Source organism: Lepidochelys kempii, chromosome 3, assembly GCF_965140265.1.
Source record: "Lepidochelys kempii isolate rLepKem1 chromosome 3, rLepKem1.hap2, whole genome shotgun sequence".
In the NCBI taxonomy this organism is placed as follows: Eukaryota; Metazoa; Chordata; order Testudines; family Cheloniidae; genus Lepidochelys; species Lepidochelys kempii.
The window spans coordinates 135,039,211-135,066,365 of NC_133258.1; the positions used below are offsets into that span (position 1 = coordinate 135,039,211).

Genomic DNA, 27,155 nt, shown 5'->3' on the forward strand with positions numbered 1-27,155 from the left:
TGAGAACCAGGAAATAGAAGTGGAGGAACCATTTTTGCTGTGCAAACAGAGTAACTAGCTAAATTAACCCACAACTGATCAAAATGGAAACAGATACATTTGATTTACAGTAAGATTTCAGTCTGAAGCTTTGAAGAGGTTATTCTTTACAAAGGTAAGTTAAATATAAATTAAATATGATTTAAACAGAGTGACAGTGTCCTGTCAGGGGGAAAAAAAACTTGAAATTTTAAAAACGCAGATGTATTTAGATGCAGAAAAAAGGGTTGACTCCATTGAGGGGAGCATACAAAAGAAATAAGAACTAGAAAATTAAAAGGACCCTGCAAGGTTAAAATCATATTTTAAAAATATGCCTTTACTTGTGTTGTTAAAAACTCCTCTGATTATTAAAATTGAAACCTTTAAAAACTAATTTATTTTACACTAGTCTTATTTTGTTTACTGTTTAGGTTTTTCTCAAATGAGTCACTTTCACTTTATACAAGTCTGTCTTCACTTTCTAGTTCTGATGTACTAGCACAATCTTGGAAAGTTTGGGAAACAGACATTACAGGGGGAACCTTTATATCAAAAGTAACAATTTTACTGCACTGCTTTTTTTAAAAAAGGGGATATTTCTCTTACTATTGTTTTTATGTAAAACTTGGTTTTTTACAATATCTGTGGTTTGCGTTTAAATTGACCTGACCACATCTCTTAAAGTAATTCTTAAAGCTCATGGAGAATGATAATCTGACTGACTATAGCAAATGGCAGGATTATTTGCCTATTTGGTGTTTATTACCAGGAATATTTTGGAGTTAGTGAGATATTATTACATCATTGTGACATTGAAGGTTATTACAATTTTTTTTTTCATTTTGGAGCAGAAATGTGTTTACCAGAAAACCCTAACTTCAGTCCCGCTCCGCATTTAGAAATAGAAATAATGCAGCTCACCAGTTTCAGCATTGGTGCTTTAGTTTAATGAATATTGCAAGTAATTTTCTCTCTGTTGACAGAGAGAGGAACTTGGGCATCTGCTGTGCATTTCTATCAGTGAATCCCCGCCCACATGCAGAACCCAGCAATTATATATCATTCCCTCATTCCAGAAATACCTACATTCCAACTTTCTCTCCATGTTATGCCCCACTTTCTTGAAATTGCCACACTGTCCAAGGCATCCAGCAACCCTGCCAAGATTTCAAATGCACCACAGGCTGAGACACTTAATATCAGATAGCTATGCCAGTTTGTACATGTGCCACAGAATTCTCAAGCTTGTTCATTTTCTATAGTCCCAGAGTCCTCTTTTTTAATGAAGTCTAGATTGCTGTCTCAGGTCATGGGAAGCAGCAGCATGGTCAAGTGAATAGGCTACCAAATTAAGAGTCATAAGATCTGGGTTCCATTTCTGGCTCTTCTACTAGCCTTCTCTGTACTGGGAATATCATATCTCTTCTGTGCCTCTGTTTCTCCATCTCTAAGATGAGGCAATGATATTTGCCTTTCTTTGTAAATTGCTTTGAGATTAATGGGTGAAAAACGTGATAGAAAAACTAAGTGTTTTGTTGCCACATAATAATAAAATATAGAAAAAATTAAAATAGAATAAAAAAAGTTACAATTTTACTGCACTGCTTTTTTTAAAAAAGGGGATATTTCTCTTACTATTGTTTTTATGTAAAACTTGGTTTTTTACAATATCTGTGGTTTGCGTTTAAATTGACCTGACCACATCTCTTAAAGTAATTCTTAAAGCTCATGGAGAATGATAATCTGACTGACTATAGCAAATGGCAGGATTATTTGCCTATTTGGTGTTTATTACCAGGAATATTTTGGAGTTAGTGAGATATTATTACATCATTGTGACATTGAAGGTTATTACAATTTTTTTTTTCATTTTGGAGCAGAAATGTGTTTACCAGAAAACCCTAACTTCAGTCCCGCTCCGCATTTAGAAATAGAAATAATGCAGCTCACCAGTTTCAGCATTGGTGCTTTAGTTTAATGAATATTGCAAGTAATTTTCTCTCTGTTGACAGAGAGAGGAACTTGGGCATCTGCTGTGCATTTCTATCAGTGAATCCCCGCCCACATGCAGAACCCAGCAATTATATATCATTCCCTCATTCCAGAAATACCTACATTCCAACTTTCTCTCCATGTTATGCCCCACTTTCTTGAAATTGCCACACTGTCCAAGGCATCCAGCAACACTGCCAAGATTTCAAATGCACCACAGGCTGAGACACTTAATATCAGATAGCTATGCCAGTTTGTACATGTGCCACAGAATTCTCAAGCTTGTTCATTTTCTATAGTCCCAGAGTCCTCTTTTTTAATGAAGTCTAGATTGCTGTCTCAGGTCATGGGAAGCAGCAGCATGGTCAAGTGAATAGGCTACCAAATTAAGAGTCATAAGATCTGGGTTCCATTTCTGGCTCTTCTACTAGCCTTCTCTGTACTGGGAATATCATATCTCTTCTGTGCCTCTGTTTCTCCATCTCTAAGATGAGGCAATGATATTTGCCTTTCTTTGTAAATTGCTTTGAGATTAATGGGTGAAAAACGTGATAGAAAAACTAAGTGTTTTGTTGCCACATAATAATAAAATATAGAAAAAATTAAAATAGAATAAAAAAAGTTACAATACGCCACACCTCCACTGAGAGACTGAAGTAAATAAATCATGATGCATGAGTACAATAGTCGACTTTGTTCTGATTGGTCAAATATATTGTAACAAATATCAGGCAGTAATACAGCAAACATAGGCCCCACTAAGTCTGCTTAAATGAAATTGCCTTTATTTGCATAATAGAATGCTACAAATAATATTATTGTTTATTGGTTTACATTTGGGTATTACATTCTGGTCACTGTGGGATGCCCTTCCGAAGAAGGGAGGGGTTGCTGAGTACAAGATACGCTAAGAAGCTGTAGTTTCATTGCTGTCCAGTGCTATCTGTTCAGTGACTCTGTCAGTACTGTCCTTGAAATGTTCATTGATATCTGGGATTGTATATGCTGAAGGACATAGAAAACAGAAACTTTGCATCTTAGCTGTAGTTTTTCCTAGTTTTTTCACCACATTAGCAAAGGTAAGAGAACCCATGGCCTTTTGATTGGTCAGGAGAAAGCAACGGTCAGCCTACAGACTCTCCCTCAGGAGATTTAGGAATTAGCAAAAGAAGAAAATAAAATTGCTCTCTTGCTTATTTCAGACCAGATTTTGCTTGGCTCTTGTGTAGGAAGTAGGAACGTGCAAAGAGCCTTCCCATCTTGCACTTCCACATAAGGACCAGGAACAACTGCAGTCCCTGGGTGCAGGGACCATTCCTTCTCAGCTCCTCTGTGGGACTGTGACTCCATTCTTCTCCCACAATTTCCATGCTAACAAGAAGATCTAGACACCTGTGTAGAAAGGAGAATGGTGGACCATGCTTAAGGACTGTGCATTGTCCACACTTCCAGGCACAGTGGGGAGCTATGGGAGAGATTATATAACCAATCATTCCCAGAGTTCTTAAGCAAGCTTTGTAGCTATGTACACATTGCCCTATGGTAAGGGGTAATGGGACAGCTAAGCACTTAATTTTCATATCTTGTACAAACTGTAAAATTAAGCCAGCAAATTCTTGTTAAAAATAGTATGTCAAAAAGCATGAAGAAGATTTAATATTTTGAAGGCTGAACAAGGATTACTTCATTCAGTTTTTTTAATTAAAACTTAATTTTGGTTTTCCAAAGGTATCCTTTCTTCAATGTCAACAAAACAGTGAGAAATTTAACTATATTCAAAATCCATCGCTGGTCACACCTAGCCAACAGACTTGGCTGAAGGAGGGAAGACGATGCCCTTGGACCAACTGCAGAAGACAATCCATAACCCGGTAATTCCCCATTGTGTAAACAGCTTCTCCCTGAGAACACTGGGCAGCTTTACCCCAAGGGACATGCTCTTACATGTCAGCTAGTCAGAACTGTGTGTTGTTTGTGTGGTGATAGGAATATTGAGAAATCTCCAAATTTCTTCTGTATATGAGAATAACACCTGCTGCTTTCAGTACAGTTAACAGTTCCTGTTAACAGGGGTAGGGGACTTGGAGCTGTGTGTATCTTCAAAGTTAAAGTAGAGTGTATCCAAAAAGGAGAGAGCACTCATAAATTTGGAGTATCACAAGTCTTATCATTGTGCTGTGTCAGCATTGCCCCATCTCAGTGGAAATGTGAGGCTTAAATCTGGTGGAGCACTTAGCTATACCCTTTTTAGGAGACAGAATTGGGCTTTTTGGCATGCAGAACAACTACCTGTATCTTCCCCATTCTTCTTCATAATTTCCATGTTCTTTTTCGGGGCTGAACCCAGCATTGTGTTATTCTTTATTATTTGGTAGTTCTAGGTTTGTGTGGGTTTCACGACCTTGTTCTTGCAGAAGATGTATTAATGTATCGGTTTGATTTTGGTTATGTGAAGGAAGAAGTTGAATGGGAAGCTAGTTTCAAACTTAACTATGAAGGGAATAGCACCCTCCAATAAAAATACATATGAGCCTATATTACAGGCAAAGCTGGTAGCACTGCCTATTATGAAGGTTGCCCGACACTTCTCAGTAGAAGACACTGTCTTCAGTTGCTTATAACTTTGCTCATACGTTGACTGGGGTAAAATTTTCCTTGCTAGGTGTCTAAGTCGGGTTGACGTTTTCTAGAAAATTTCAGCCAAAATGGTTGAGTTGTTGCCAAGAATGAGGCTAGTAAAAAGTGTTATTTTGCCCTTGTTAAAAAATTCTGGTGACCTTTTCTTTTAGGCAGGCCATTCGTCCGGTTTTAAGCTGGACTGTCCTGATTTTGGAAAGTTTTGTCCCTGTCCTGCACTGGACATAGTTTTGTCCAGTATCATCATGCATGCAAGGGCATGCAGGCAGGAGCAGGCCCACGCTGTTGCGGAAATACTGGAATGTTTGATGTTCGAGGATGTGTCAGTGGCCATCCTGTTTTCTTTGAAAGTCCATGCTTTGGAGCAGGAACATGAAATTTGGTGGGGGGTGAAGGGGTAGCTTTTGTGTAATTGATGTGCCTTTGCCTTCCCCGTGAAAATCTGCTCAAATTTGGCCCAGTTATGAGTCTCTGAAAAATCTCAAATTGAACGTGCTCAATAGACTTCTTAGATATTAACTGCTACATTTCCAGAAATTTCTGTCCACATGGAGCATGCTCCAGTCCAGGGCTTATCTGGACTTTACTTGCAGTTACGGCTATGGGCTATGAAAGGACGGGCACATGAACTGAGAGCAAGGAGCCTGTCTCTCCTGTGCTCTCAATGACCCCGCTGCTGGGCCCAGGCAGAATAGAGGAGGAAGCTGCATAGTTCAAGACAAGGACAAGATCTGGACCTGTGGAGCGGCAGGGAGAGTAGATTGGGACAAGAAACCAGAAGGGGTCAGGGTCAGAAACTGGGACTGGAGGCTGATGAAGAGGAGCAGGAAACTGGGAATGGGAGTTTGAGTAGGGACACTGGGACTTAGGAGGGGACTGGGAGCCAGTAGGTATGGGAGGGGGAGACTCAGATTAGATAAGAATCTGGGAGTAGAGACTGGAAATGGGAATCAGTGGGAAGCTGGGAAAAATGTGTGGGAGGGACAGATCTGATGAAGAGACAGTGTGGTGGGAGAATTGGGATAGTTTGGACAAGACTGGGACAGGGAGCTGTGTGACTCTGTGATGCACTTGCGCCCAGCCAACCAAGCGAGCCAGATAGCTGTATATCTGTGACTTGTCCTCTTGTTATTACCACTTCTCCAATTAGTGTCATCTACCAACTTTATCAGTGATACTATGTTTTCTTCCAGATCATTGATAGAAATGTTAAATAGCACAGGGCCAAGAACCAATTCCTTTGGAAACCCACTAGAAACACACCCACTTGATATTTCCCCATTTACAGTTACATTTTGAAACCAATCACTTAGCCAGTTTTTAATTTTTAGTGTATACCATATTAATTGTATATTGTTCTAGTTTTTTAATCATGTCATGCAAGTCAAGTCAAATGCCTTACGGAAGTCTAATTATATTACATCAACACTATTACCTTTTATCAACCAAACTTGTAATCCAATAATAAAAAATAAATAAATTAGTTGACAGGATCTACTTTCCATAAATGCATGTTGATTGTCATTAATTATGTTACCTTCCTGTAATTCCATATCAACTGCCCTTTTATCATGCCCAGGATGGATGTCAGGCTGAGAGGCCTATAATTATCTGGTTATCCTGTTTACACTTTTAAAAATTGGCACGACATTATCTTTTTATCCAATCTTCTGGACCTTTCCTAGTGTGCTAAGACTAGCAGTCCAGTGAGCTCTTCATCTAGCTCTTTTAAAATTCTTAGGTCAAATTATCTGGACCTGCTGTTTTAAAAATGTCTGACTTTTAGTAGCTGCTATTTAACACCCTCCTGAGATACTAATAGAATGGAAAGTGTTAGCATATGAAATGACTACATCATAAGAATGGCCCTACTAGGTCAGACCAAAGGTCCATGTAGCCCAGTATCCTGTCTTCCGACAGTGGGCAGTGCTAGGTGCCCCAGAGGGAATGAACAGAACAGGTTATCCTCAAGTGATCCATCCTCTGTCACTCATTCCCAGCTTCTGGCAAACAGAGGCTAGGGACACCATTCCTGGCTAACAGCCATTGATGGACCCATCCTCCGTGAATTTATCTAGTTGTTTTTTGAACCCTGTTATGGTCTTGGCTTTCACAACATCCTCTGGCAAGGAGTTCCACAGGTTGACTGTACGTTATGTGAGGAAATACCTCCTTTTATTTGTTTTAAACCTGCTGCCTATTAATTTCATTTGGTGACCGCTAGTTCTCGTGCTATGAGAAGTAGTAGACAACACTTCCTTGTCTACTTTCTCTTCACCAGTTATGATTTTATAGATCTCAATCATATGTCCCCTTAGCCATCTCTTTTCCAAGCTGAAAAATACCAGTCTTATTAATCTCTCCTCATACGGAAGCCGTTCCATATCCCTAATAATTTTTGTCGCATCATTTGTTTTTTTCCCCAAATGCAGAACAGAAATGTTTATTTAACACTTCTGCCATTTTTGCATTATTATTGATAATTCTACCATTTCCATTTAGTAATGGACTAATACTATTGTCATGATTCTTTTTGTTCTTAATATACTTAAAAAACCTTTTTCTTATTGTCCTTAACTCTGCGGGCCATATATTTTTCCTTGTGTCTCTTTGCTTCCCTTATCAATTTTCTATAATTCCTAGATTCTGTTTTATATCCATTACTATCAACTTTCCCTTTCTTACATTTATTATTTTTTTTATTTTATTTTGTATAGTTGCCTTCACTCCCCCTTTAAACCATGTTGTTTTTTAGGCAGTTTGGCCATCTTTCTTGTTATGTTGGTTATTTAGAAAATCTTGCTCTCCAAATCATTAGATAAAACTGGGAATTTTGCTATATTGGTTTTGTTTTCATTATTCTTTTTGACCTAAACATCCCCAAATGTTATTTTGAATTTATTCTATTTTCCCCTCCTTCTCATAGGTTATTCCATACACTGGGACAATCCTTAGTGGTCTCCTTCCTGGAGAACTAGTTGTAATACAGGGAAGTGTTCCTGATGATTCCGACAGGTAATGTCTAAAGCCATATGACTTTTAAGAGGTTATATTGTGAATGAGCCTTTGAGAAGGCAAGCTGATCAAAACCCAACTAAACAGCTTTTCATAGCTTGTGGGATGCATATTCACTGGAAATGTTTTAATTTTTCTATCATAAAATTGGGGCATTATAAACCTGATCCTGCTTCTGTCAGTGGAGAGGCTCATTACTGTAATGAACATTGGATGAGATCCCAAGTTGTGTGACTGAAAATGGCTGAGATCTTTGGAAACAAACCCACAGCCTCAATAACAAACATTTTTCAGTTTTGAAAAAGTAATTAACATTATATTTCAAAGTGACACAATCCTTAAATCTTTAATTTATATTTAAAAACTGAGAACTGCCACCATATAGACACTTATAAAATATGTTGATTTATAAAATGCTCTGAATATATACAGTAGTGTCACACAATGCTGAATTTGTGTGTGTGTTAATAGGAAGCTAAGGAGTAAATAAAGGTTTCAAGGTGAAATTTTAAAGAGAATAAGTAACTCCGCACCTTGCTCCCTGGCCTCTGCCCACTTTTTTTGTCTCGTCGCTTGGCTCCCTTTGTTTCCTCCCTTTTTTGATCTTATTCAACTTCTTATGATCCAGAAACCTTTTCTCTCTAAGGGCAGTATCTGAAATAATAAAAGTGTTGTCACCTGGAAGAATCAGGCTTCAAATAGCAGGGAGGATGCATGATCTGGTGGCTAAGGTCCAGGATAGGGAATTGAGATCTAGGTTCTATTACCTATTCTTCCACAAGTTTCCTATGTGAATTTGGTCATTTAATTTATTTTTCCATCTTTAAAATGGGAATGAGGATTATTTAGAGGGGTAATGAGGATTAATTTATTGAAGTGTATGAAGTGCTCAGATGTTATGGTGATTAGCACCTGAGAAATGCTTATAAGTTATTCTAGTTCTCAGTAATAGATTAAGGGGAAGATTTTTGAAAACACATGAGAGTAAGGCACCCAACTCCCATTCATTTTCAGTGGGAGCTGGGAGCATAACTGTCCATTGTGACTTTAAAAATCTTCCCATTTTTGGTTAGATATAAATTAGTATTATGTACGTAACACTTCAGTTTTTTACTTCTAACTGTTTTGTAATCACCATAACTAGGTTTAATGCAAAGTTTTTGTATTAACAACCAAAATGTAATTAGATATATGAATCTGTTGAGAGATCACTTCTGGATGAGCTGAACTGAATGTGTGTTTTAATTTGTGGTCAGGTTCCAGGTGGACTTCCAATGTGGCAGTAGCACAAAACCTCGTGCTGATGTGGCCTTTCACTTCAATCCCCGCTTCAAAAAATCGGGTTCCATAATCTGTAACACTCTGGAAAAAGAAAGATGGGGTTGGGAGGAGATCACTTATGAGATGCCTTTTCAAAAAGGAAAGCCATTTAAGACTGTCTTTATGGTTTTGAAGGATAAATTCCAGGTGAGTCCCTAAGGAAGGTGAATATTTAGCCACTTGTCATGCCATAAACGCAAACTTATTTGGAAGCATCAGTGTCAGTATTGTTTACTGTTATGTACAGTTTAATTACAAAGAGAAACTATAGGCTTTCCGTGAAAGGGGGGCACTGTGGAGTAATGTATGCCTTTACTTTTATATACTTGTACCTGAAGAGTTGTGTGTTGAGGGAGCAAATATCTTCCTGATTATATGAGCTGTTACACAACCCCTCTCCTTTCCCGTGTGCAAAAGGGCTTCTCCTGAACACGGCAGCCTTCCTGCACACAGAAGAGTGCTGGACAATGCTCTCTGCATCAGTCAGAGGAAGTACTAAAGAGAAACAAATATCTATCCAGCTCCATCAGATTGAGATAAGACAAGTGTAGCTCTAAACAGGGCGTTGGAGCTGAGCCCGTGGAGCAGCTCCGGAGCAGTGGAGCTGCAGGTTTTTGCCTGGAGCTGGGGCGGAGCCGGAGCACGGCTCCAAAGCCCTGGCTCTAAATAAGTCTATAGTCCATATGCCATCAAATGGTGACGTGCTGAGAGAATCAAAATATGATGAGAGATGAAATATCAAAACCAAAGTATAAATGTGCAGTAAATTTATCTTTGTTATTGAATGCCATTAAACATTCCACACTATTGTAAAGAAACATAACTAGGCAAGTATTTCTGTTTCTCTACCAAACCCCATGAACCATGGTGTACTTTAACCTTGTTCTGGAGGAGGAAGATGACAATATCTCTGTCTCCACAGCTGTTTAATTCCTGGTTATTACATCTAGTCTTCTCTTGATTTTATCTCCAGGGCTTTTCAGAGTGGCTGGAGTACAGCTTTCTCCACACTACTTGAGGACTACGTTGTAGTTCATGAGTTAAAGAAACAGATTACCATATTCATTTCAAGTAACACTAGTGAGGTTGTGTAGTAGGGTCATTGTGGTGTGGTGCTAATATATAGAAGCGGAAGTGTTTGTGGGTGGGTGGGTGGGGAGAAGGGAATATTTAAACATAACATATTAAGAAAAAGAAATGAAGTCAGCGATTACAAGGTAATCAAGAAAATCAGACCCCAAAACAGTCAATAGACTTTATGCAACTTAACCATGATTATTATATTACCCATCATGTTCACTATTTCAATTTCAAAATGTGAAGGAAAAGAAAATGAATTTAAACCTAAATTCTTTGTTGTCAAAGGCATGTTCCAAAGCAAGAAGCTAAAACAAAACACGACTGACTAAAATTGAGAGAAATGTAAAGGTTTAGTAGTGATCTTCTGTTGAGTATATAAATACTATTTCAGATATCAGTACATTTCTGCCTTTTTCTCCCTCTTTAGGTGTCTGTAAATGAAAAACATTTGCTGCTGTACAACCACAGAGTTAACCTGGAAAGAATAGATACACTGGGGATATATGGGAAAGTACAGATTCAGACTATAGCGTTTGTTTCTAACAATGTAAGTTGCTGAATTGGATAGTTAATTTTGGGTTGCCTTTCCTTTTGTCTTTCTACTTCATATTGTGCTGTACTGAAGTAAGATATCAACAGTGAAAATGAAGTAACACAGAAATAAAATCTATATTAACTTCAATATAGAAGTACAGTAATGTCTCCTGACATATCCAGTATAATGATTTCTTCCCCTATTCATCCCCCCAAAATATTATCTGAATGTTTTGTTCCTTAAATGTCAGATAAACAAGGTTATATTGTACAACTCTGAGCCTTGTCTAGAGCTACAGCTAATCATTCCTCTGCTCAGTGTTCGAATGTCTTTTTTTCTATTTTGGATTTGAATTTTCTGTGTTGGGGAGGGAAGCCCAGCCTACAAACTTACATCACAGTTAATATGAAAAACAGATTGGATGCAGAAATAGGCATGTGTAATTTACCCGCCCTGGAGACAAAGACCAGAATTTTCAGCTGCTTGTGCTTCAAAATGATCCCTGGAGCATCTTTCCCAGAATAATCTACTTCCAAACACTTGCATTAAGACAGAGCTAGAACTCTTTACAGAGTGTTTACTTGTATATGTGACCTTACTTTATCGACCAAAACAAACTCTAAATTGGCTGATTAGATGGTGAATGTACCTTTTTGAGCTTTGAGTCACCCACTGGCTGGGCTTCAATGCTTTGAGATGATATGGAGCAGCACAGTGCTTTCTCCTAATTGATTCAGACAAACTGCCAAATCTGTTGAAGGTGAACCAATGGGAGGGAACTGCTCAGTCAGTCTCTCTCCTGCACAACCCAGTATAGAAGACGAGACTTCTATTTATTACACAGGGAAGACATGCAAAACCCCACAGACTCTTCAGGTATGAAGGGGCAGATGAGAGTCTCCCCATCCCTCCCTTACTATTCTGGAGGTGAAGCTCAGCCTTCTGGGCTGTCAGTCAAATGAGGCCCTTGTGAAGCAGCCAGGTCCACTGCAACAGCTTCCCTGTTCTTTGTCCTAGCATGAGGAGATTAAGCTTGCTGCAGTAGACAGCAGCATGGGGATTGCCAGCAAAACAGTAAGGGAAGTGCCCCTCTTCACACCAGTGCAGACAGTGGCTAGTGAGTGCAACAAGGCAGCACAGCACAAGGGGTAGGGGAACAGCCCAGAAATGCAGTTAGGTAGGACAATAGTTCTCTCCCCTTCCATACCAAACTCTGACTCATTCCTTTTGTCTGCCTAAGAAGTAAAATTCCTCAGAAACTCAGGCGGAAGTATTTTTTTTCCTATGTGAAAGCTCCCTGGATTTCTACCTGCTAATCACAGCTTAAATCTTCCTTGTTTTCTACCAAACCTCTAGCCTGACTCAGGTCACCAGGGTAATAACTGTATTGAAGAGAGGCAGATTCTTTTGTATCTGAAAGAAACAGCAACTGAGCTCTGAAGAGGTGTCCACCAAGCTCCTTTATATATGCAGCATGTATGTAGCTCTATATCTGGGTACTTATATGGCCCTCAACATCTAAATGCCTGGATTAAATGTTAACCTGAAGTTGAATGTTTCAGTTTTGGAAGACTGATTCTGGGTGTAGTTTTGGAGCCAGCAAGTGTTGAACATTTTGACCTCTGCCTCCAAGTGCAATACAGAGAGAAAAACACATACGTTTTCTTAATCGTAGAAGAAAATGATCGTGTAATCACAGGTTTTCTGTTTTTGTATCTTTATAGTTTCTCTGTTGCTGTTTTGAGGCTGACCACAAAGTTGTTTCATTTTCTCTACTTTCTGTTTTCCTTCCCTGCTAGTGGGGACAGTTCTGCTAGCTTATGAATGAAGAACGGCGAGGGTTGCCCTGAAGCAAACAGGTTGAGGTTGTGAGCTGATATGAAAGTGGCTAGGCCAAAGCTTGTTCACGTTTAGCAATATTCAAATTCAAGATTCAAGTTACACGCCATGTGAATTATGTAATGTAAAAAACCAGATGACTGAAATCCCAAGATCCTCTAGGATCCTATCCCTTAAAGGCCCTGCAGAATTGTCTTCCTCATTCCATTTAGGAATGCTGAATGTGGTGTCCTCCAAAAAATCCCATCAGTACTATATTGAGGATCTGCCTGAAGGGTTACTCAAAAGCAATACAAGATGACAGGTCTCAGGCCTGTCAAGTGAGGGTCCAACCTAGAGCCAGATCCTTTTAGATAGCACAATGTGGTTTCACTAGATAGTCTTTTGAATAACTTTTAACCATAGTCACAGGATTTATAGTAGTCTAAAGCCACACATCTTCGTGTATAGTTCTAACAAACTTAGTTTAGAATCAGAATTTTTGAACATGTGAGCAGTGATCTCTAAATATCTTTCCTCTGCAGTCTTCACAAGGCTCTCAGCCATCATCTTTAGGAATAACAAAGATAAACTCAGAAAATGTACGTATGCCTATACTGTGGTTATGTGATCTTCCCATTCTTTGATGTTCTAGTTAACTTTATTTATTTATTTGTAGGGAGTAGTGCCTGATGGTTCACAACTTGTAAGTATTGTTTTATATATGAAAATTGCAAATATTAAAACATCTGAATTGGTTTAGCTTCAACTTCCAGCCATTGAATTGTGTTACATCTTTCTCTGCGAGATTGAAGAGCCCATTTTTAAATCTTGGCCCCCATGTAGGTGCTTATAGACTGTAATCAAGTCCTGACCTGAAACTATTTGCAAATTTGAAACAGTGTGTTTCGGCCATTCATAAAGTGGCCAGAGGAGTAGGTGTCCCCCCTCCCTCCCCTTTTAACATTTATCCCAGTGGGTAAGGGCACTCTCCTGGGATGGGGTAGACTCAGGTTTAAACCCCTGCTGTGGAACACATTCAGAATGGACTTTTTCAAATCACTGAAAATTCTGAAAAGTTTGGTTAGACCAAACCGATTTTGTTTTTTATTGAACTGCCACTGAACCAAAAAATTAAGTGGCAGCGTGCACAGCGCTATGTTGGCGGGAGAGCTTCCCCTGCTGACATAGCTACTGCCACTTGTTGAGGTGATTTTCATATGTCGATGGAAGAGCTCTCTCCCGTCAGCACAGAGCGGCTACACAAGCCATCTTACAGTGGCGCAGCTGTATGGGTACCTCTGTGCCGCTGTAAGCTTGCTAGTGTAGACATGGCCTGAATTAATGGGTGAAATTTTAATCCTGTGCACAAAAACTTACCAAAAAGGCAGATAAGCTTGCTCAAGTGCAGATTCCCACTACAGCTCCAACCCTTAAAAGCAAGGAAATATGGATTTAAAGGAAATACCCTGTGACACACTCCTGAAATCAATGATTGTCAATTGGATGGTGCCCATCCCAGAGAAGTACCTTCTACTGAAAGAATTCTACACACTACACTCAGTGCATTCATCTTACTTGCACAAATCCTTAATTCTGATATCAGCACCAATGGCCTGTGCCTGGAACATGGCCAGGGCCCACACTGCTGGAGGAATAATAGTATATTAAGGAGTTCCTGTACATCATGAGGGCTGTAGACCTAAGAGCTCTGCATGGAGAGGAGTTGCAAGATTCTCACCTAATCACATGCTTCCAGGAGCTGGGGTTTTAACAGACATGTCAACTATCATGAGACTTGTGTTAAAATCATGAGAGTTGGCAACGCTGCTGGCACTGAAGTCCCTTTAATTTGAGCTCGAGAAGCCTTTGAAACACTGATTCCAGCTTCGACAAGTTTTTAGCCTGTGAATTTAATATCAATCCTTTGACACACACACACACACACACACACCCTGCGCCTGCAGGCTCATCATCTCAGGCGGATGATGATGCCCATGTGAAGCCTCAGGGACCCTCCACACCAGCACAGGGGGCTGATTGCAGAATCAGAGGGTTGTTGGTACATTTTTCACAACTTCAGGGCTGTAATGTTAACAATGGGCTTGTTCCAACTCAGTAAACAGCACAAGTCAATTCCATGAAGGGAAACACCCAGTTGCTACTGCAGGTAGGACAAATTTCTTATCTCAGGAAAGTGAAACTTAGTCTGTTGCATTGTCCAGCAGTAGCCATGGCTGCAGAGAAAAGTCTCCTGGATGAAGCTACTTGTACTATCTGTCTGGAGTATTTTAAAGACCCATTGATTATCCAAAAGATTTTAAAAATTAATTATAAACACTAAATAAAGGATCCTGGAATGAACATGCCTATTTGCCTTCCCACCCATAACTTAGATCATCCTAGTGGTGGGTGAAAATAATTAATTAAAAGACATGGAAAATTTGAAAAAGACAAGTAGACATGTTCAAATTACTTAAAAAAATACAAAAGCAGAGACTGTCAGCAGGGAGGTGACTAATGGGGGTCATCAGAATGTGTATTTAAAGCCACAGGCTATAACTCTGAGCACGGTTGCCTTTTCAGGTGGTTCCTTACATTGCAAGGCTTAATTCTGCACTTCGTCCTGGACAGACAGTTGTCATCAAAGGAGAAGTGAATAAAAACCCAAACAGGTCAGTAAATCGCAGTGCTCTTACATTCTAGTAGCAGATTAAATTGTAACGTAATACTGTCATTGTTCATTACTCCTATTAATATCTGAGTTACTCTGTCATCAAGTCTGATTCTTCCTTACCTGCACCTGCCCAGAGGACACAGATCCTCAATCCTACCTCAAGGTGACCATCTGAAGAGATCTGGATGTCGTTTTCTCAGGAGCCAATCAGCACTGCTCCTGAGTCTTAAAGTGGAGTTCTACTCTCACAAGTGATTGTTTAAGATCTGCACCCTGTGTATATTCAGGGCCACAGCTGTTCAGTTTAAAATTTATGTTCAGCTCTACAAAACCATCACAGTTGTGTAACATGTTGACACAACTTATCAACCAACCAAATACAAATGATGGAAAGTACAGTTCTTCGTGCAGCCCTATTCTACACATGTGCATGATGCTTCAGTCGTAACACCTCACCTTCCATGGCAGATTACTTCAGACAGATCCAGGAACTGATGAAATGCATCACTGATTAAGTGCATCCAATCACCTTAGAAGAGGTCCAGGATTACCACAATAAATTCCTGGACAGTTTGCATACTTATTTCACATGTGTAGCCCTTCCAATCAATGAAGTTTTATTGGAGCCCTCTAAGACTATCTGGCAGACTCCAGTGACAGTACCACCCATTTGTAAAGCATGGTTATAAAAAAAAATACTACATCCCAGCCAGAGATTGAGTTTTTATTCACCAAACTTTGATAGTGGAAGAGGTTAATGAGCGCGATAGCCAACACTGTGCTAAATCTGCTTACAATAAGGACCAGAAGAAGCTCAACCTCTTTGTTTGCGGAGGAGTAATCCTTACAACCAATCAGGCACTTATGTCAAGCTATGACTATTTAAACAACAATAATTTAACACCTTTACTGAATATCTATGAAAGGTGCATTGTGAGCAATTCAAGACCATCAGCCAGGAGGGTCAGCTCTTAGTGAGAACCTCATTGCAAGCCTCCATAGATGCAACTGATACTGCTGCATGGTCCATTTCCACTGTGGATCATGATGCAACAAGCAACATAGCTCCAGTTGTCAGGCTTCCCTATGGAGGTACTGTAGATAATACTCTTGAGGACCTTCCTTTGGATGGTCGCATATTGTTTTTTGGAGTCTACCAACTACTCCCTTCGCACCTTGAAAGACTTGATGGCTACTCTTAGATCCACTGGGATCTATACGCCTGCAAACAAAATGTTTAGCTAGTCTCAGACGTCAGAGATCTCACCCAGCTCATTTTTCTAGCTTCTGTAGTTCACCGAAACTCTCAGCCAAGAGGCCCTGAATACTCAAAAAAGAAGACTGCTGCTGCCATAGCTACTTCATCCCAGCCACCCTGTCATCCAAGCATCAGTTTTGATTGTTTGGCCAAGAGTCTGAACCACTCACTCTACAGAGATTTACTGCAGCATTATTCCATCCTCCTCACCCCTTTTGGATACCACCTCTCCCAATTTCAGTCTGCATGGGAGAACATAACATCTGACATATGGGTTTTGGAGGTCTTAACACTGGGGTTATTCCATCAAGGTCATGTCCGTCCATCCCTCCCTCCTGCCCTCCTTCCCCATCCCTCTTCAGGGACCTATCTCATGATCAGTTCCTGAGTGAGGAAGTTGCGTCTTTCCTATGCATAGGAGCCGTAGAACCAGTTCCACTTCAGCACAGGGGGAAAAGGGTTTTATTCAAAGTACTTTCTAGTCTCCAAAAAGAATGGGGGATGAAGGCCAATATTAGCAGAAAACAGAAATTCAAGATGGTGATTATTACAGGTATAATTCCCGCTTTAGATTCCAGGGATAGGTTTGCATATCTCAACCTTCAGGACACACATCTCCACATTGCAATTCACCCCCTCACAAGAGGTTCCTTTGATTTACAGGTCAGCCACGTAAATACCGCGTGCTCCCTTCTAGCCTCTCCTGTGTGTCCAGGGTATTCTCAAAGGCCCCGGCAGTTGTGGTTGCTCCTGAGTGTCCTTTAGGCGTAACTGTCTTCTCTTACTCGATGATAGGAATCAGCCTGAGTAGCCAATCAGGAGGTTCTATTGGCCGTACAAATGACAAAGTCCTTGTTTCACCTTTATGGCCTCCAGATCAGTCTCAAAAAGATCATTTTGATTCAGGTTCAACAGATTTCATAGGAGTCTCTCAAGGTTGTGACAGCTGTGGACAGGTTTGTGAATCTACAGAATCTTATTGCTCAGATTTCATCAAGGAACTGTCTTCAGCTGTCGGGTGATATGGCAGCATGCGTCTTCATGATCCAGCATGCCAAATTATTCTCCAGTGTTTCCAGGAATGGCGCAAGACAGTTGACAACCCAATAAGCAGTCTCAACAGACAGGTCTCCATTCCTCATTGGGTTCTGGACTTGCTCAGTTGGTGGAAGAACACCTTCAAAGTCTGTGCAGGAATTCTCTTCTTTCCAGCTGCTCCAACTGCTATCATCATTTCAGACTCATTTCTTTTGGGATGGGGAGAGCATGTTGGCACTCGCATCATCCAGGGCAAATGGTTTTCACAAGAGAGTCTTCTGCATGTCAACATTCTGGAGTTGAGGGAAGTCAGCTTGCTTCCACTTCTGCCGCTGATCCAAGCCAAATCCATCAAGATCATGGCAATGTGGCCTGCATGTTCTACATCAATCAGGGTGGAGAGCACACACCTCCTCACTCTGTGCTGAAGGAATAAAACTCTGCAATTGGTGCATGGTCACCAGATATTCTTCTCAGCTTCTCACCTTCTGGGTATATAGAACACCATGGCTGATGATCTCAGCAGGCACCTCTCCCAGAATTATGAGTGGGAATTGGATTCATGAGTCCTCAACAGCATATTTCTAACCTGGGGATTTCCAGAAGTGGAACTTCTTGCCAATGCAACCAAAGAAAAGAGCAAGAAGTTTTGTTCAAGAGTGGGTATTGATCATCAATCTCAGGATGCTTTCCTCATTTAATGAACAAAGGCTTTCTTTGTGCTTATCCACTAGTGTCCTTGTTCTTGAAAGTTCTCAACAAGATCAAGCAGGACAAAGAAAAGGTCATTTTGTCTGCTCCAACTTGGCCAAGACAAGTTTGTTATCCTCGTCTTATTTGGTTTACTTCTCACCCACTGTGGCAACTTCCAATCAGTTCCCATCTGTTATTGCAGGATGTCGGTCAGACACTTCATCCCAAGCTGGAAGTTCTGCGGCTCCAGGCATGGCTCCTTGATGGTTCTTGGAGTTAGAGACTTCCTGTTCAACATGTGCTGTTAAACAGTAGAAAGGAGTCCATACAACATACTTAACTTCAGAAGGGAAGGAGATATTACTTCTGGTGTATCTGCTCTTCTTTTCACTGTCCTACACTACCTGTTGGAATTTTAAAAAATCAGCTCTTACTAGGAGTTCTGTCATTCATTCATCAGCGATCCCTCGATTCGAGGATGATCGGTAACACAGATTTACATATGGGTCCTGAGATGCCACAGATCCAACCACAGTAGGTACAGATATTTCCTGGTGGGTCAGCTGCCTGCTGGGAGAAAGTTCTTTCAAGGTACACTTGGTGGCTATGACAGCCTTTCATTTACTGGTCGAAGGCTTTTTGGTTTTTGTTCACTCTGTCAAGATTGCTTGCTGAGGTCGGACGAATCTTTTCCCACAAATTAGAAAACATACTCCTATATGAGACTTGAACCTTGTCCTTATGCCTTATAAAACGCTGCTTTGAACCACTAACTATAAGTTCGTTGCTTGACCTATCAATGAAAATAGCTTTCTTGGTGACCAACACTTCTGCCAGGAGGATTGGAGAACTGGGGGCTTTAATGGCAGAAACCACCTTTCCCCATTTACAGTGTTCTTCCAGGATAAGGTCTTGTTGTGATCACATCCTAAGTTTTTACCTGAAGTGTTGGCTGAATTTCATATTATCAACCAGATCATTCACCACCTGTTTTGTTTCTCCCCCCCGCTCCCCAAAACTGCATCAGACAAGGAAGGAAGCTGCCTTCCACACCCCGGATGTCAGAAGGTATTTGGACAGAACTAAACCATTCAGAAAGTGTCCCACACTCTTTGTGTCAATTGCAGAAAGATCCAAAGGATCCACAGTCTCCACCCAGACTTCCAAGATGGATCTCTGAGTGTATCATTTCATGTTATGACTCAACATTCAGTCTCCTTGTAGAATTTTAGCCCATTCTATGAGGTTTCAATCTACTTCCATGGCATTGCTCAATGTTCCAGTTACTGAAATTAGCAGAGCTGCAACATGGACCTCAGTACATACTTTCTCAAACTACTGTGCTTTGGTTCATGCCTCTAGAGTTGATGCTGCAGTTGGCAATGAAGTTTTGTCTTCAGCATTAGACTCTATTCCAAAGATCACTTCTCCCTACAGGAATACTGCTCTGGAGTCACCTTCAGAGGAGCAGACATAGGGACACTACTCAAAGGAGGAGAGGTTACTTATGTTGTGTAGTAACTGGTGTTTAAGATGTGTCCCCCTTTGGGTGCCCCACTTCAGGTGCACATGAGCCCTCCTTCCCCATTGCTTCGGAGTTTCCTCTGCTGAACTTTGTGGTAGAGAAGGAACAAGGGGGGTTCACCCACGCAGCCCTGTGTATCCTTAGTATGGGGCATGAGGCTGCGTGGAGGGCACATACATGGGCCTAATGGGCACTGGTACCGACGATCTCTGATCAAAAGTGCAGGAGGTGCATGCGCACCTTAAGTGGACCACCCATAGGGATACATATCTTGAAGAACTCCAGGTGAATAATCTCACCTTTTGTGTTAGGATTAGGCATGGACTATTTCAACCAAACTGAGTATTTCAGAATGGAGAATGAATACAGGGAGCTAAACTGGGAGTGTCTCAGTTTAGCCTTAATTTGTAACACACAATATCAAACCAATGCTACGCATCATGTTACTAACAATGTAAGACACTCATATGTGCCCGCTGGATTTAGCATTGAACAATTCTTCCTGTCACAGGAAACAAATCTTCAGTGTGATGCTATTGGACACTATGACAGAAGACAAGTATATGTACTCTTTTAAAAATGATCCACAATAAAAGATGAGCAGCAGGAAAAAGGAACACTGATCTAAGAGAAAAATGTAAGGGTCCAATCCAGCAAACAATTATGTACAAGTGTAGTGACTCTTGCTGGATCGAGGCACTAGATTTGCAATCTTTCCAACTAGGATTTATGTCAAGGTAGGTATTTTTTGATTTAACAGCATTGATGCTTGCTAAGTTCCTAATGAACATAACAGCTGTAGCCTATAGGATTAACCTGCTTGCTTGCATATATATCTTTTCTTATAGTTTAAGGATTTGGTTTATTGTAATAGGTTTATAGATTTATATTTAAAGAAAGTTCTGCTGTTATGCAAGGGCTCTACAGGCCATATCCTGTATGTTGAGCTAAGGGAAAGTTGGCATATCTATGTCTGGGATCTTTCACCTAGATAGATAATGGTAAAATGGCATAGGGGGTTTCCAAGTCTATACCCTCAAGCTTAAGAGGTACACCACAAGGAAAGAACCAAAATAACCGGGAGAACAAAAATAACGTGTGTATAATCTAATGTAATTAATGTGTGTGTACATGTCATCAATATGTACAAACATACTAGCCTATGGAGTAAGTGTACCCTTACATTTTTGTGGGTAAAAAATAAAGTTTGGGCATAAAAGGAGGGTTCAGACACCTGTGCCCTATAAAAGAGGGCCTTGCTAGAAGGCCTGTACTTGTTTTTCTTAAACTTTCTAAGTTCCAAGGGGACTAGGCTAAGCTTGGTTTCCCTAAGCTTTTGTTCTTAGTTTTATTAGGTTTTAAGTTTGTTAGTTATATAAACTCTAAGTTAGCTTCAATAGCTCTTAGCTCTAGCTTCTTCTAAGATTTGCACCTCTCACTCAAGAATTAAGGAACCTGAACCGCCAAAGGTGAGACTGGTCCTGTCTCTCTCACCACCAGGTTATCAAAAAAGCGTGTAAGGATATTAATCAAAGCTTAATTATACCATATGTATCTTTTAAATAGCAGTAATACAATTTTAACTTTGTAACTCTAATTATTTTACCATTTAATTAAAACTTCATTTATTTTAATAAAAAGTCTTTAAGGCTATATTTGTCTCAGTGTGAGCTTCCTGTCATACCACCAAGGGTCCTCTGTAAAGCCTACTGTTGTACCAATAAAATAAAAACCAGCAGGATCTTATTAAAGGGAAAAAGGCAAAATACCACATTTATTGTGAATACAGAAAGAATCATAGTAAGCAGTTAGTTATAGTTATAACATTCCATTCAATCTCATATTTAGTCACACATTCATTCATACAAACACACACACAGGTTCTGCAAGGTTGTTATCATAGTTACCAGCCTTAGAGTTGCTCATGCCAAGCCACTGGCCAGGTGGCCTGGACATGAGGAGGGAGCAGGGCCTTGTCAGATGCTCATCTGATGCTCCTGGAAGTTGGTTTGCAGAATCAGACCCCAAAGTTCTCACTTTTTAGAGTCTATTTTTATAGGAATTTCTTCCTATGCCAGTCTATGGGAATTGCTTCATCATGCTGTTGCTGAATCAATCAGCAGATAGCACATTCCTGACGGCTCCAAGATGTTATCTTGTTCTTTGGTTCTCCCATTCTTGAGGCTGTTGGGTGGATTCCAGTCTGCCCTCCGGGGGGTCCTCTGGTTATTTCCACTTGACACCTTCTTCAGCCGATGGACACTGAATTCTTAGGCTGGCACCTCCCTGATCATTCAGTTATTATCCACACCAAGCATCCATCCACGTACATCCTCTATCTCTATTTTAATCACAATTGTTAATACAACAAAAGGGCGGGGAGTCTCTGGGTGCTGTTTCTGTTGTTAGAGTATTGCTTTGTCTCTCTCTCTGTGAATTGCTTTGAGAACAGACTCTGTCTTAGAATGTACTAACACAATTAGCAGCTTGCAAGTTTCACACATAGAGGGAGAGAAACCGTACCAAAAACCAAGAGACCTCTTAATTAGTAATACCCTGGAATTGAAACTATGGGGAATCAAACTCATTTGTGATTTTAATACAGAACTTCTTTAATATGATCCAACACTACTTTGGAACAAAAACCTTATCTTCTAATCAAACAAATTGGCAAGCCTAAAACCCATTAATTTGGATAGTATATTATTAACCTCCTAAATCAGGGGAGATACAATTGCTCTCTATAAATATATCAGAGGGATAAATACCGGAGAGGGAGAGGAATTATCTAAGCTCAGTACCTACGTGGACACAAGAACAAATGGATATAAACTGGTCATTGGGAAGTTTAGACTTGAAATTAGACGAAGGTTTCTAACCATCAGAGGAGTGAAATTTTGGATTAGCCTTCCAAAGGAAGCAGTGGGGCCAAAAGACCCATCTGGCTTCAAGATTAAACTCGATAAGTTTATGGAGGAGATGGTATGATGGGATAACATGATTTTGGCAATTAATTGATCTTTAAATATTCATGGTAAACACACCCAATGGCCTGTGATGGGGTGGGATCTGAGTTACTACAGAGAATTCTTTCCTGGGTATCTGGCTGGTGAATCTTGCCCATATGCTCAGGGTTTAGCTGATCGCCATATTGGGGGTCGGGAAGGAATTTTCCTCCAGGGCAGATTGGAAGAGGCCCTGGAGGTTTTTCACCTTCCTCTGTAGCATGGGGCACCGACCACTTGCTGGAGGATTCTCTGCTCCTTGAAGTCTTTAAACCACGATTTGAGGACTTCAGTAGGAGATGAAGTGAGCTGTAGCTCACAAAACCTCATGCTCAAATAAATTAGTTAGTCTCTAAGATGAAGTGAGCTGTAGCTCACGAAAGCTCATGCTCACATAAATTGGTTAGTCTCTAAGGTGCCACAAGTACTCCTTTTCTAATAGGAGCTCAGACATAGGTGAGAGGTTTTTTGCAGGAGTGGGTGGGTGAGGTTCTGTGGCCTGCGTTGTGCAGGTCAGACTAGATTATCATAATGGTCCCTTCTGACCTTAAAGTCTATGAATCTATCTATGAATCGGGCAACACAACTCAGTGTATCTCTAAGATAATTATTGTATATCATTTGCTGAATTTTTCATTAAATGTGCTGCACTCTGTCTGGGATGTATGTGCGGTCTCTTGCTAAGGGTAATCTTAAAATGTTTTTCAGCTTTGCTGTTAATCTAAAATCAAGTGACTCAAAGGATATTGCACTGCATCTGAATCCCCGAATGAAAACAAAAGTTTTTGTGAGAAATTCCTATCTTTGTGATAGCTGGGGAGAAGAGGAAAAAGATGTCACTAATTTCCCTTTCAGCCCAGGAATGTACTTTGAGGTAAGGTTACATCAATTAGGATTAAAAAAACAAACAATGCCTGTGTATTAATGAATGGAAATAGTTAAATGATAGCCTTTTTATCTCATGTAGTTAGCAGGAGTTAAGATTCAGGGACAATAACTTTCTTAAATGTGAGTGTAACTGTTTGGGACTGAATCTAAAAAAGCAGCTATAAAAGTTAAAATTGATTCAAAGTATGTTACTGCTATGAAAAAAATACTTTATTCAATCCCCCTTTCTCCTTTGAACAAGTGAAAGTGCCTGAATTAGCCTTTACCTGTTGCAAGTGATATTTTCAGTAAACTATGCTCTGTATGTCCAAGCTGCATTCTTTCCCTTGCAGTTTTAATATTAAACTAATATATATATATTTTTAGTAAGGTCCTACACTTAGGAGCGGAAGTTAAGAATTTGTCTGATTCTGAATTAGACCACCCGAGTCTTCATTTTAATCAAATTAAAACTTAAGTGAAAACCTGTTGTGTTCCTGTTCTTGCTTTCAGTTGTTAATTTTCTGTGATGTTCATCAGTACAAGGTTGCTATAAATGGTGTGCACATCCTGGACTACAAGCATCGATTTAAACAACTTGAAAAGATCAGCGTATTGGAGGTTACTGGAGACATTCAGTTACTGGATGTGAGGAGCCTGTAGCATCATATTCTTCCACCCTCTGTTGCCCTTTACTCAGTACAAACTGGTATTGAATAGCCCAGATCCATGTCCCATTTATCCAAGTTTCTGTATTGGTGTTTATCACAAAGTTGAGCCCCAGGAGTCAAAATCCTATTAGACTATATCTTCCCCAGTTTTCAGTATTTTGGCAAACTAAAGTCACTTTATCTGCTTCAGTAGGCATAGATCTCCTGTTATATGAAGAATTCAATTACTGTACCTAGCAATATAAAGATTTGCTTTATAGTATTAGAATAATTGCAAAATAATTTGTAAATTAGAACACAGAAGGCTGTACTATGGAATGCTAATAACTATAAATTCAATATTGTCTGTTGATAAGAGCTGGACTGAAATATGATCTGTATCTGAAAATGGACTGTCAACCTCTTGAGATCTAATCAAGTTCTAAGTATATTTGAAGCCTTATTGTTTATATGCAATGTTAAAGAGGAATTATGTAAGGAAAGAATGTACTCTAATTTTAGGGAGAGCACATCTGCAGTCTCATTGCTTTACTCTGGTTTTTATAAAAAGAAAAGGAGTACTTGGGGCACCTTAGAGACCTTACAGCTGTAGCTCACAAAAGCTTATGCTCAAATAAATTGGTTAGTCTCTAAGGTGCCCCAAGTACTCCTTTTCTTTCTGCGAATACAGACTAACACGGCTGCTACTCTGAAATCTGGTTTTTATGTTAATATAACTTGAAATTAGTAGTATTAGACCAGAATAAACTGGAATAATGCTATGATGAATCAGAACCCTGCTATATTAAACTAGTGAACGTTAGTGGTAGCTCTACATCTTGAAAAGGTATTTCAGCCCCAAACCTAAAACATCTAACCTAAGCTACCTAACAGCATGTCAGCTTTGCTGAATTTTTTTGAAAACAAAACACCCTCCCTGGGGTCCAAGTGATATTTTATTTTCTTGTCTACTGCACTGCAGCACAGATGCTCTAAGCCACTTCCTTGACTCTCATAGTTATGTCAGCTTCTGCTGCTAAGTGGCATTAAGTCGAGCCCCTAAAAAAAAACCCTGGCTATTCTGGTGGAATTCTGTAATTTTAGCTGAGATCAAAGTGAAATAACACTGTCCTCTCTTGGGTTGATTTAGCTAGCTCTTATCTTGTCAATTTTTGGAGATACAGTATTATAGGAGAGATTCTAAAAAGAGCTCTTATCTTTTTTTGATTCAAGTTGCTCAGGAATAGAAGTAATCATATCTGTGTTTTTCAAAAGGGTGTGGACCCATGGATGCTATGCATTAAATCTGAGCTCAGAGGCAATATTCAAGAGGTTGACAGGCAAGAGTGTTCACCTACTACCCCATTGACTAAGTTGCACTATAATACGCTATCTGAAACAAATATTTTGTAAAAAATACTGATTAGCATATACATAGACCCCCTGGGGCCAACAACATTAACATTTCCCTGAGGAAATCTTTATATGATGCATTTATAACAGTTTACAAGGTATTGTCTGTGATACCATTTCCCTTCTCACATAGGCCATGAGGTTAAAAATGGAAGTGTTCTGATCCAATACTTCTATAATTTCATATCCTATCTAGTTATTTGCTAATGATTTTCAGATGGCAACTGTGGTGTGGGATATGAAATGTGAAATACAAGACTTACAGAAATACAGGCAGTTAGTGCAGTTGAAATGTATAATAGATGCCGTAGGAATTAATTGAGTTGACTGCTGTAAAATTGTATAAAACAAAGATGACCTTCCAAAAATTAAATCTCAATTTTTGTGAGCTATGACTAAATATTTAATGTTGGTCTTTAAAGTGTATACAAGTTCATTATCTTTTGATAACTAACCCAATCCCTTGCCATATTATGCATATGCTTCAAGCAGCATATGAAATGTAACTAGTATCTTTGACTATGCTTATACACCATTATTAATTTATCTATTCACTGTCTTAGTATGTCCACTGGTAGTGGGCATGATGAGGAAGAAAAGGTGTGCGAAAGTTTTGTTATTTAAAAGGTGTGGGCTAATATTTCGTGATTAAGTTTTTCTATAGGCTTAAGGTTAGAAGCACCAGGAAGTAGTAAAGTTAGCTTTCAGTAATAGTACCTTACTAAAAAATCTCAATGGCCAAAATTCCAGGTAATTTTATGAAATACACTAAAAGGGAGAGGTATAAGGTATTTCAGATTTTATTATTGGAGTAGTTTCTAAGTGGTAGGTACTAAAGGGAATGATCTAAGAATAGATACCTACTCTGTAGTTTCTTCTGCTTAGAGTACTTTAACTGTGATCTCTCCTTCAATCAGTGAAAAGAAAAGGAGTACTTGTGGCACCTTAGAGACTAACAAATTTATTTTAGCATAAGCTTCCGTGAGCTACAGCTCACTTCATCGGATGCATGCAGCGGAAAATACAGTGCGGAGATTTATATACATAGAGAACATGAAACAATGGGTGTTACCATACATACTGTAACCAAAGTGATAACTTAAGGTGAGCTATTACCAGCAGGAGAGCAATGGGGGGGAGGGGGAGAACCTTTTGTAGTGATAATCGAGGTGGGCCATTTCCAGCAGTTGACAAGAACGTCTGAGGAACAGTAGGGGGGAAAATAAACAAGGGGAAATGGAGTGGATGGGTCATTAGTTTTACTTTGTGTAATGACCCATCCACTCCATTTCCCCTTGTTTATTTTCCCCCCTACTGTTCCTCAGACGTTCTTGTCAACTGCTGGAAATGGCCCACCTCGATTATCACTACAAAAGGTGTCCTCGTCGTCCCCCCCCCCCCCCCCCCCGCTGGTAATAGCTCACCTTACCTGATCACTCTGGTTACAGTGTGTATGGTAACACCCATTGTTTCATGTTCTCTATGTATATAAATCTCCCGACTGTATTTTCCACTGCATGCATCTGATGAAGTGAGCTGTAGCTCACGAAAGCTTATGCTCAAATAAATTGGTTAGTCTCTAAGGTGCCACAAGTACTCCTTTTCTTTTTC

At 39.8% G+C, this 27,155-nt stretch overlaps 1 protein-coding gene across 3 annotated transcripts; it reads left to right on the forward strand.

The window, feature by feature from the left end:
• On the forward strand, window positions 1-26,460 carry LGALS8 (galectin 8). 3 transcript variants are annotated; one of them, XM_073338180.1, is made up of 10 exons: window positions 1-154; window positions 3,742-3,884; window positions 7,577-7,665; window positions 8,922-9,132; window positions 10,493-10,612; window positions 12,964-13,020; window positions 13,098-13,124; window positions 15,005-15,093; window positions 23,323-23,488; window positions 23,995-26,460. In XM_073338180.1, the coding sequence occupies exons 2-10, from the start codon at window positions 3,846-3,848 to the stop codon at window positions 24,142-24,144; spliced, it is 948 nt and encodes a 315-aa protein (XP_073194281.1). In that variant the 5' UTR covers window positions 1-154; window positions 3,742-3,845; the 3' UTR covers window positions 24,145-26,460. The 3 variants fall into 3 exon arrangements, with proteins under 3 accessions (XP_073194281.1, XP_073194282.1, XP_073194283.1); XM_073338181.1 differs by lacking the exon at window positions 13,098-13,124; XM_073338182.1 differs by lacking the exon at window positions 12,964-13,020.
• The last annotated feature ends 695 nt before the right edge of the window (window positions 26,461-27,155 follow it).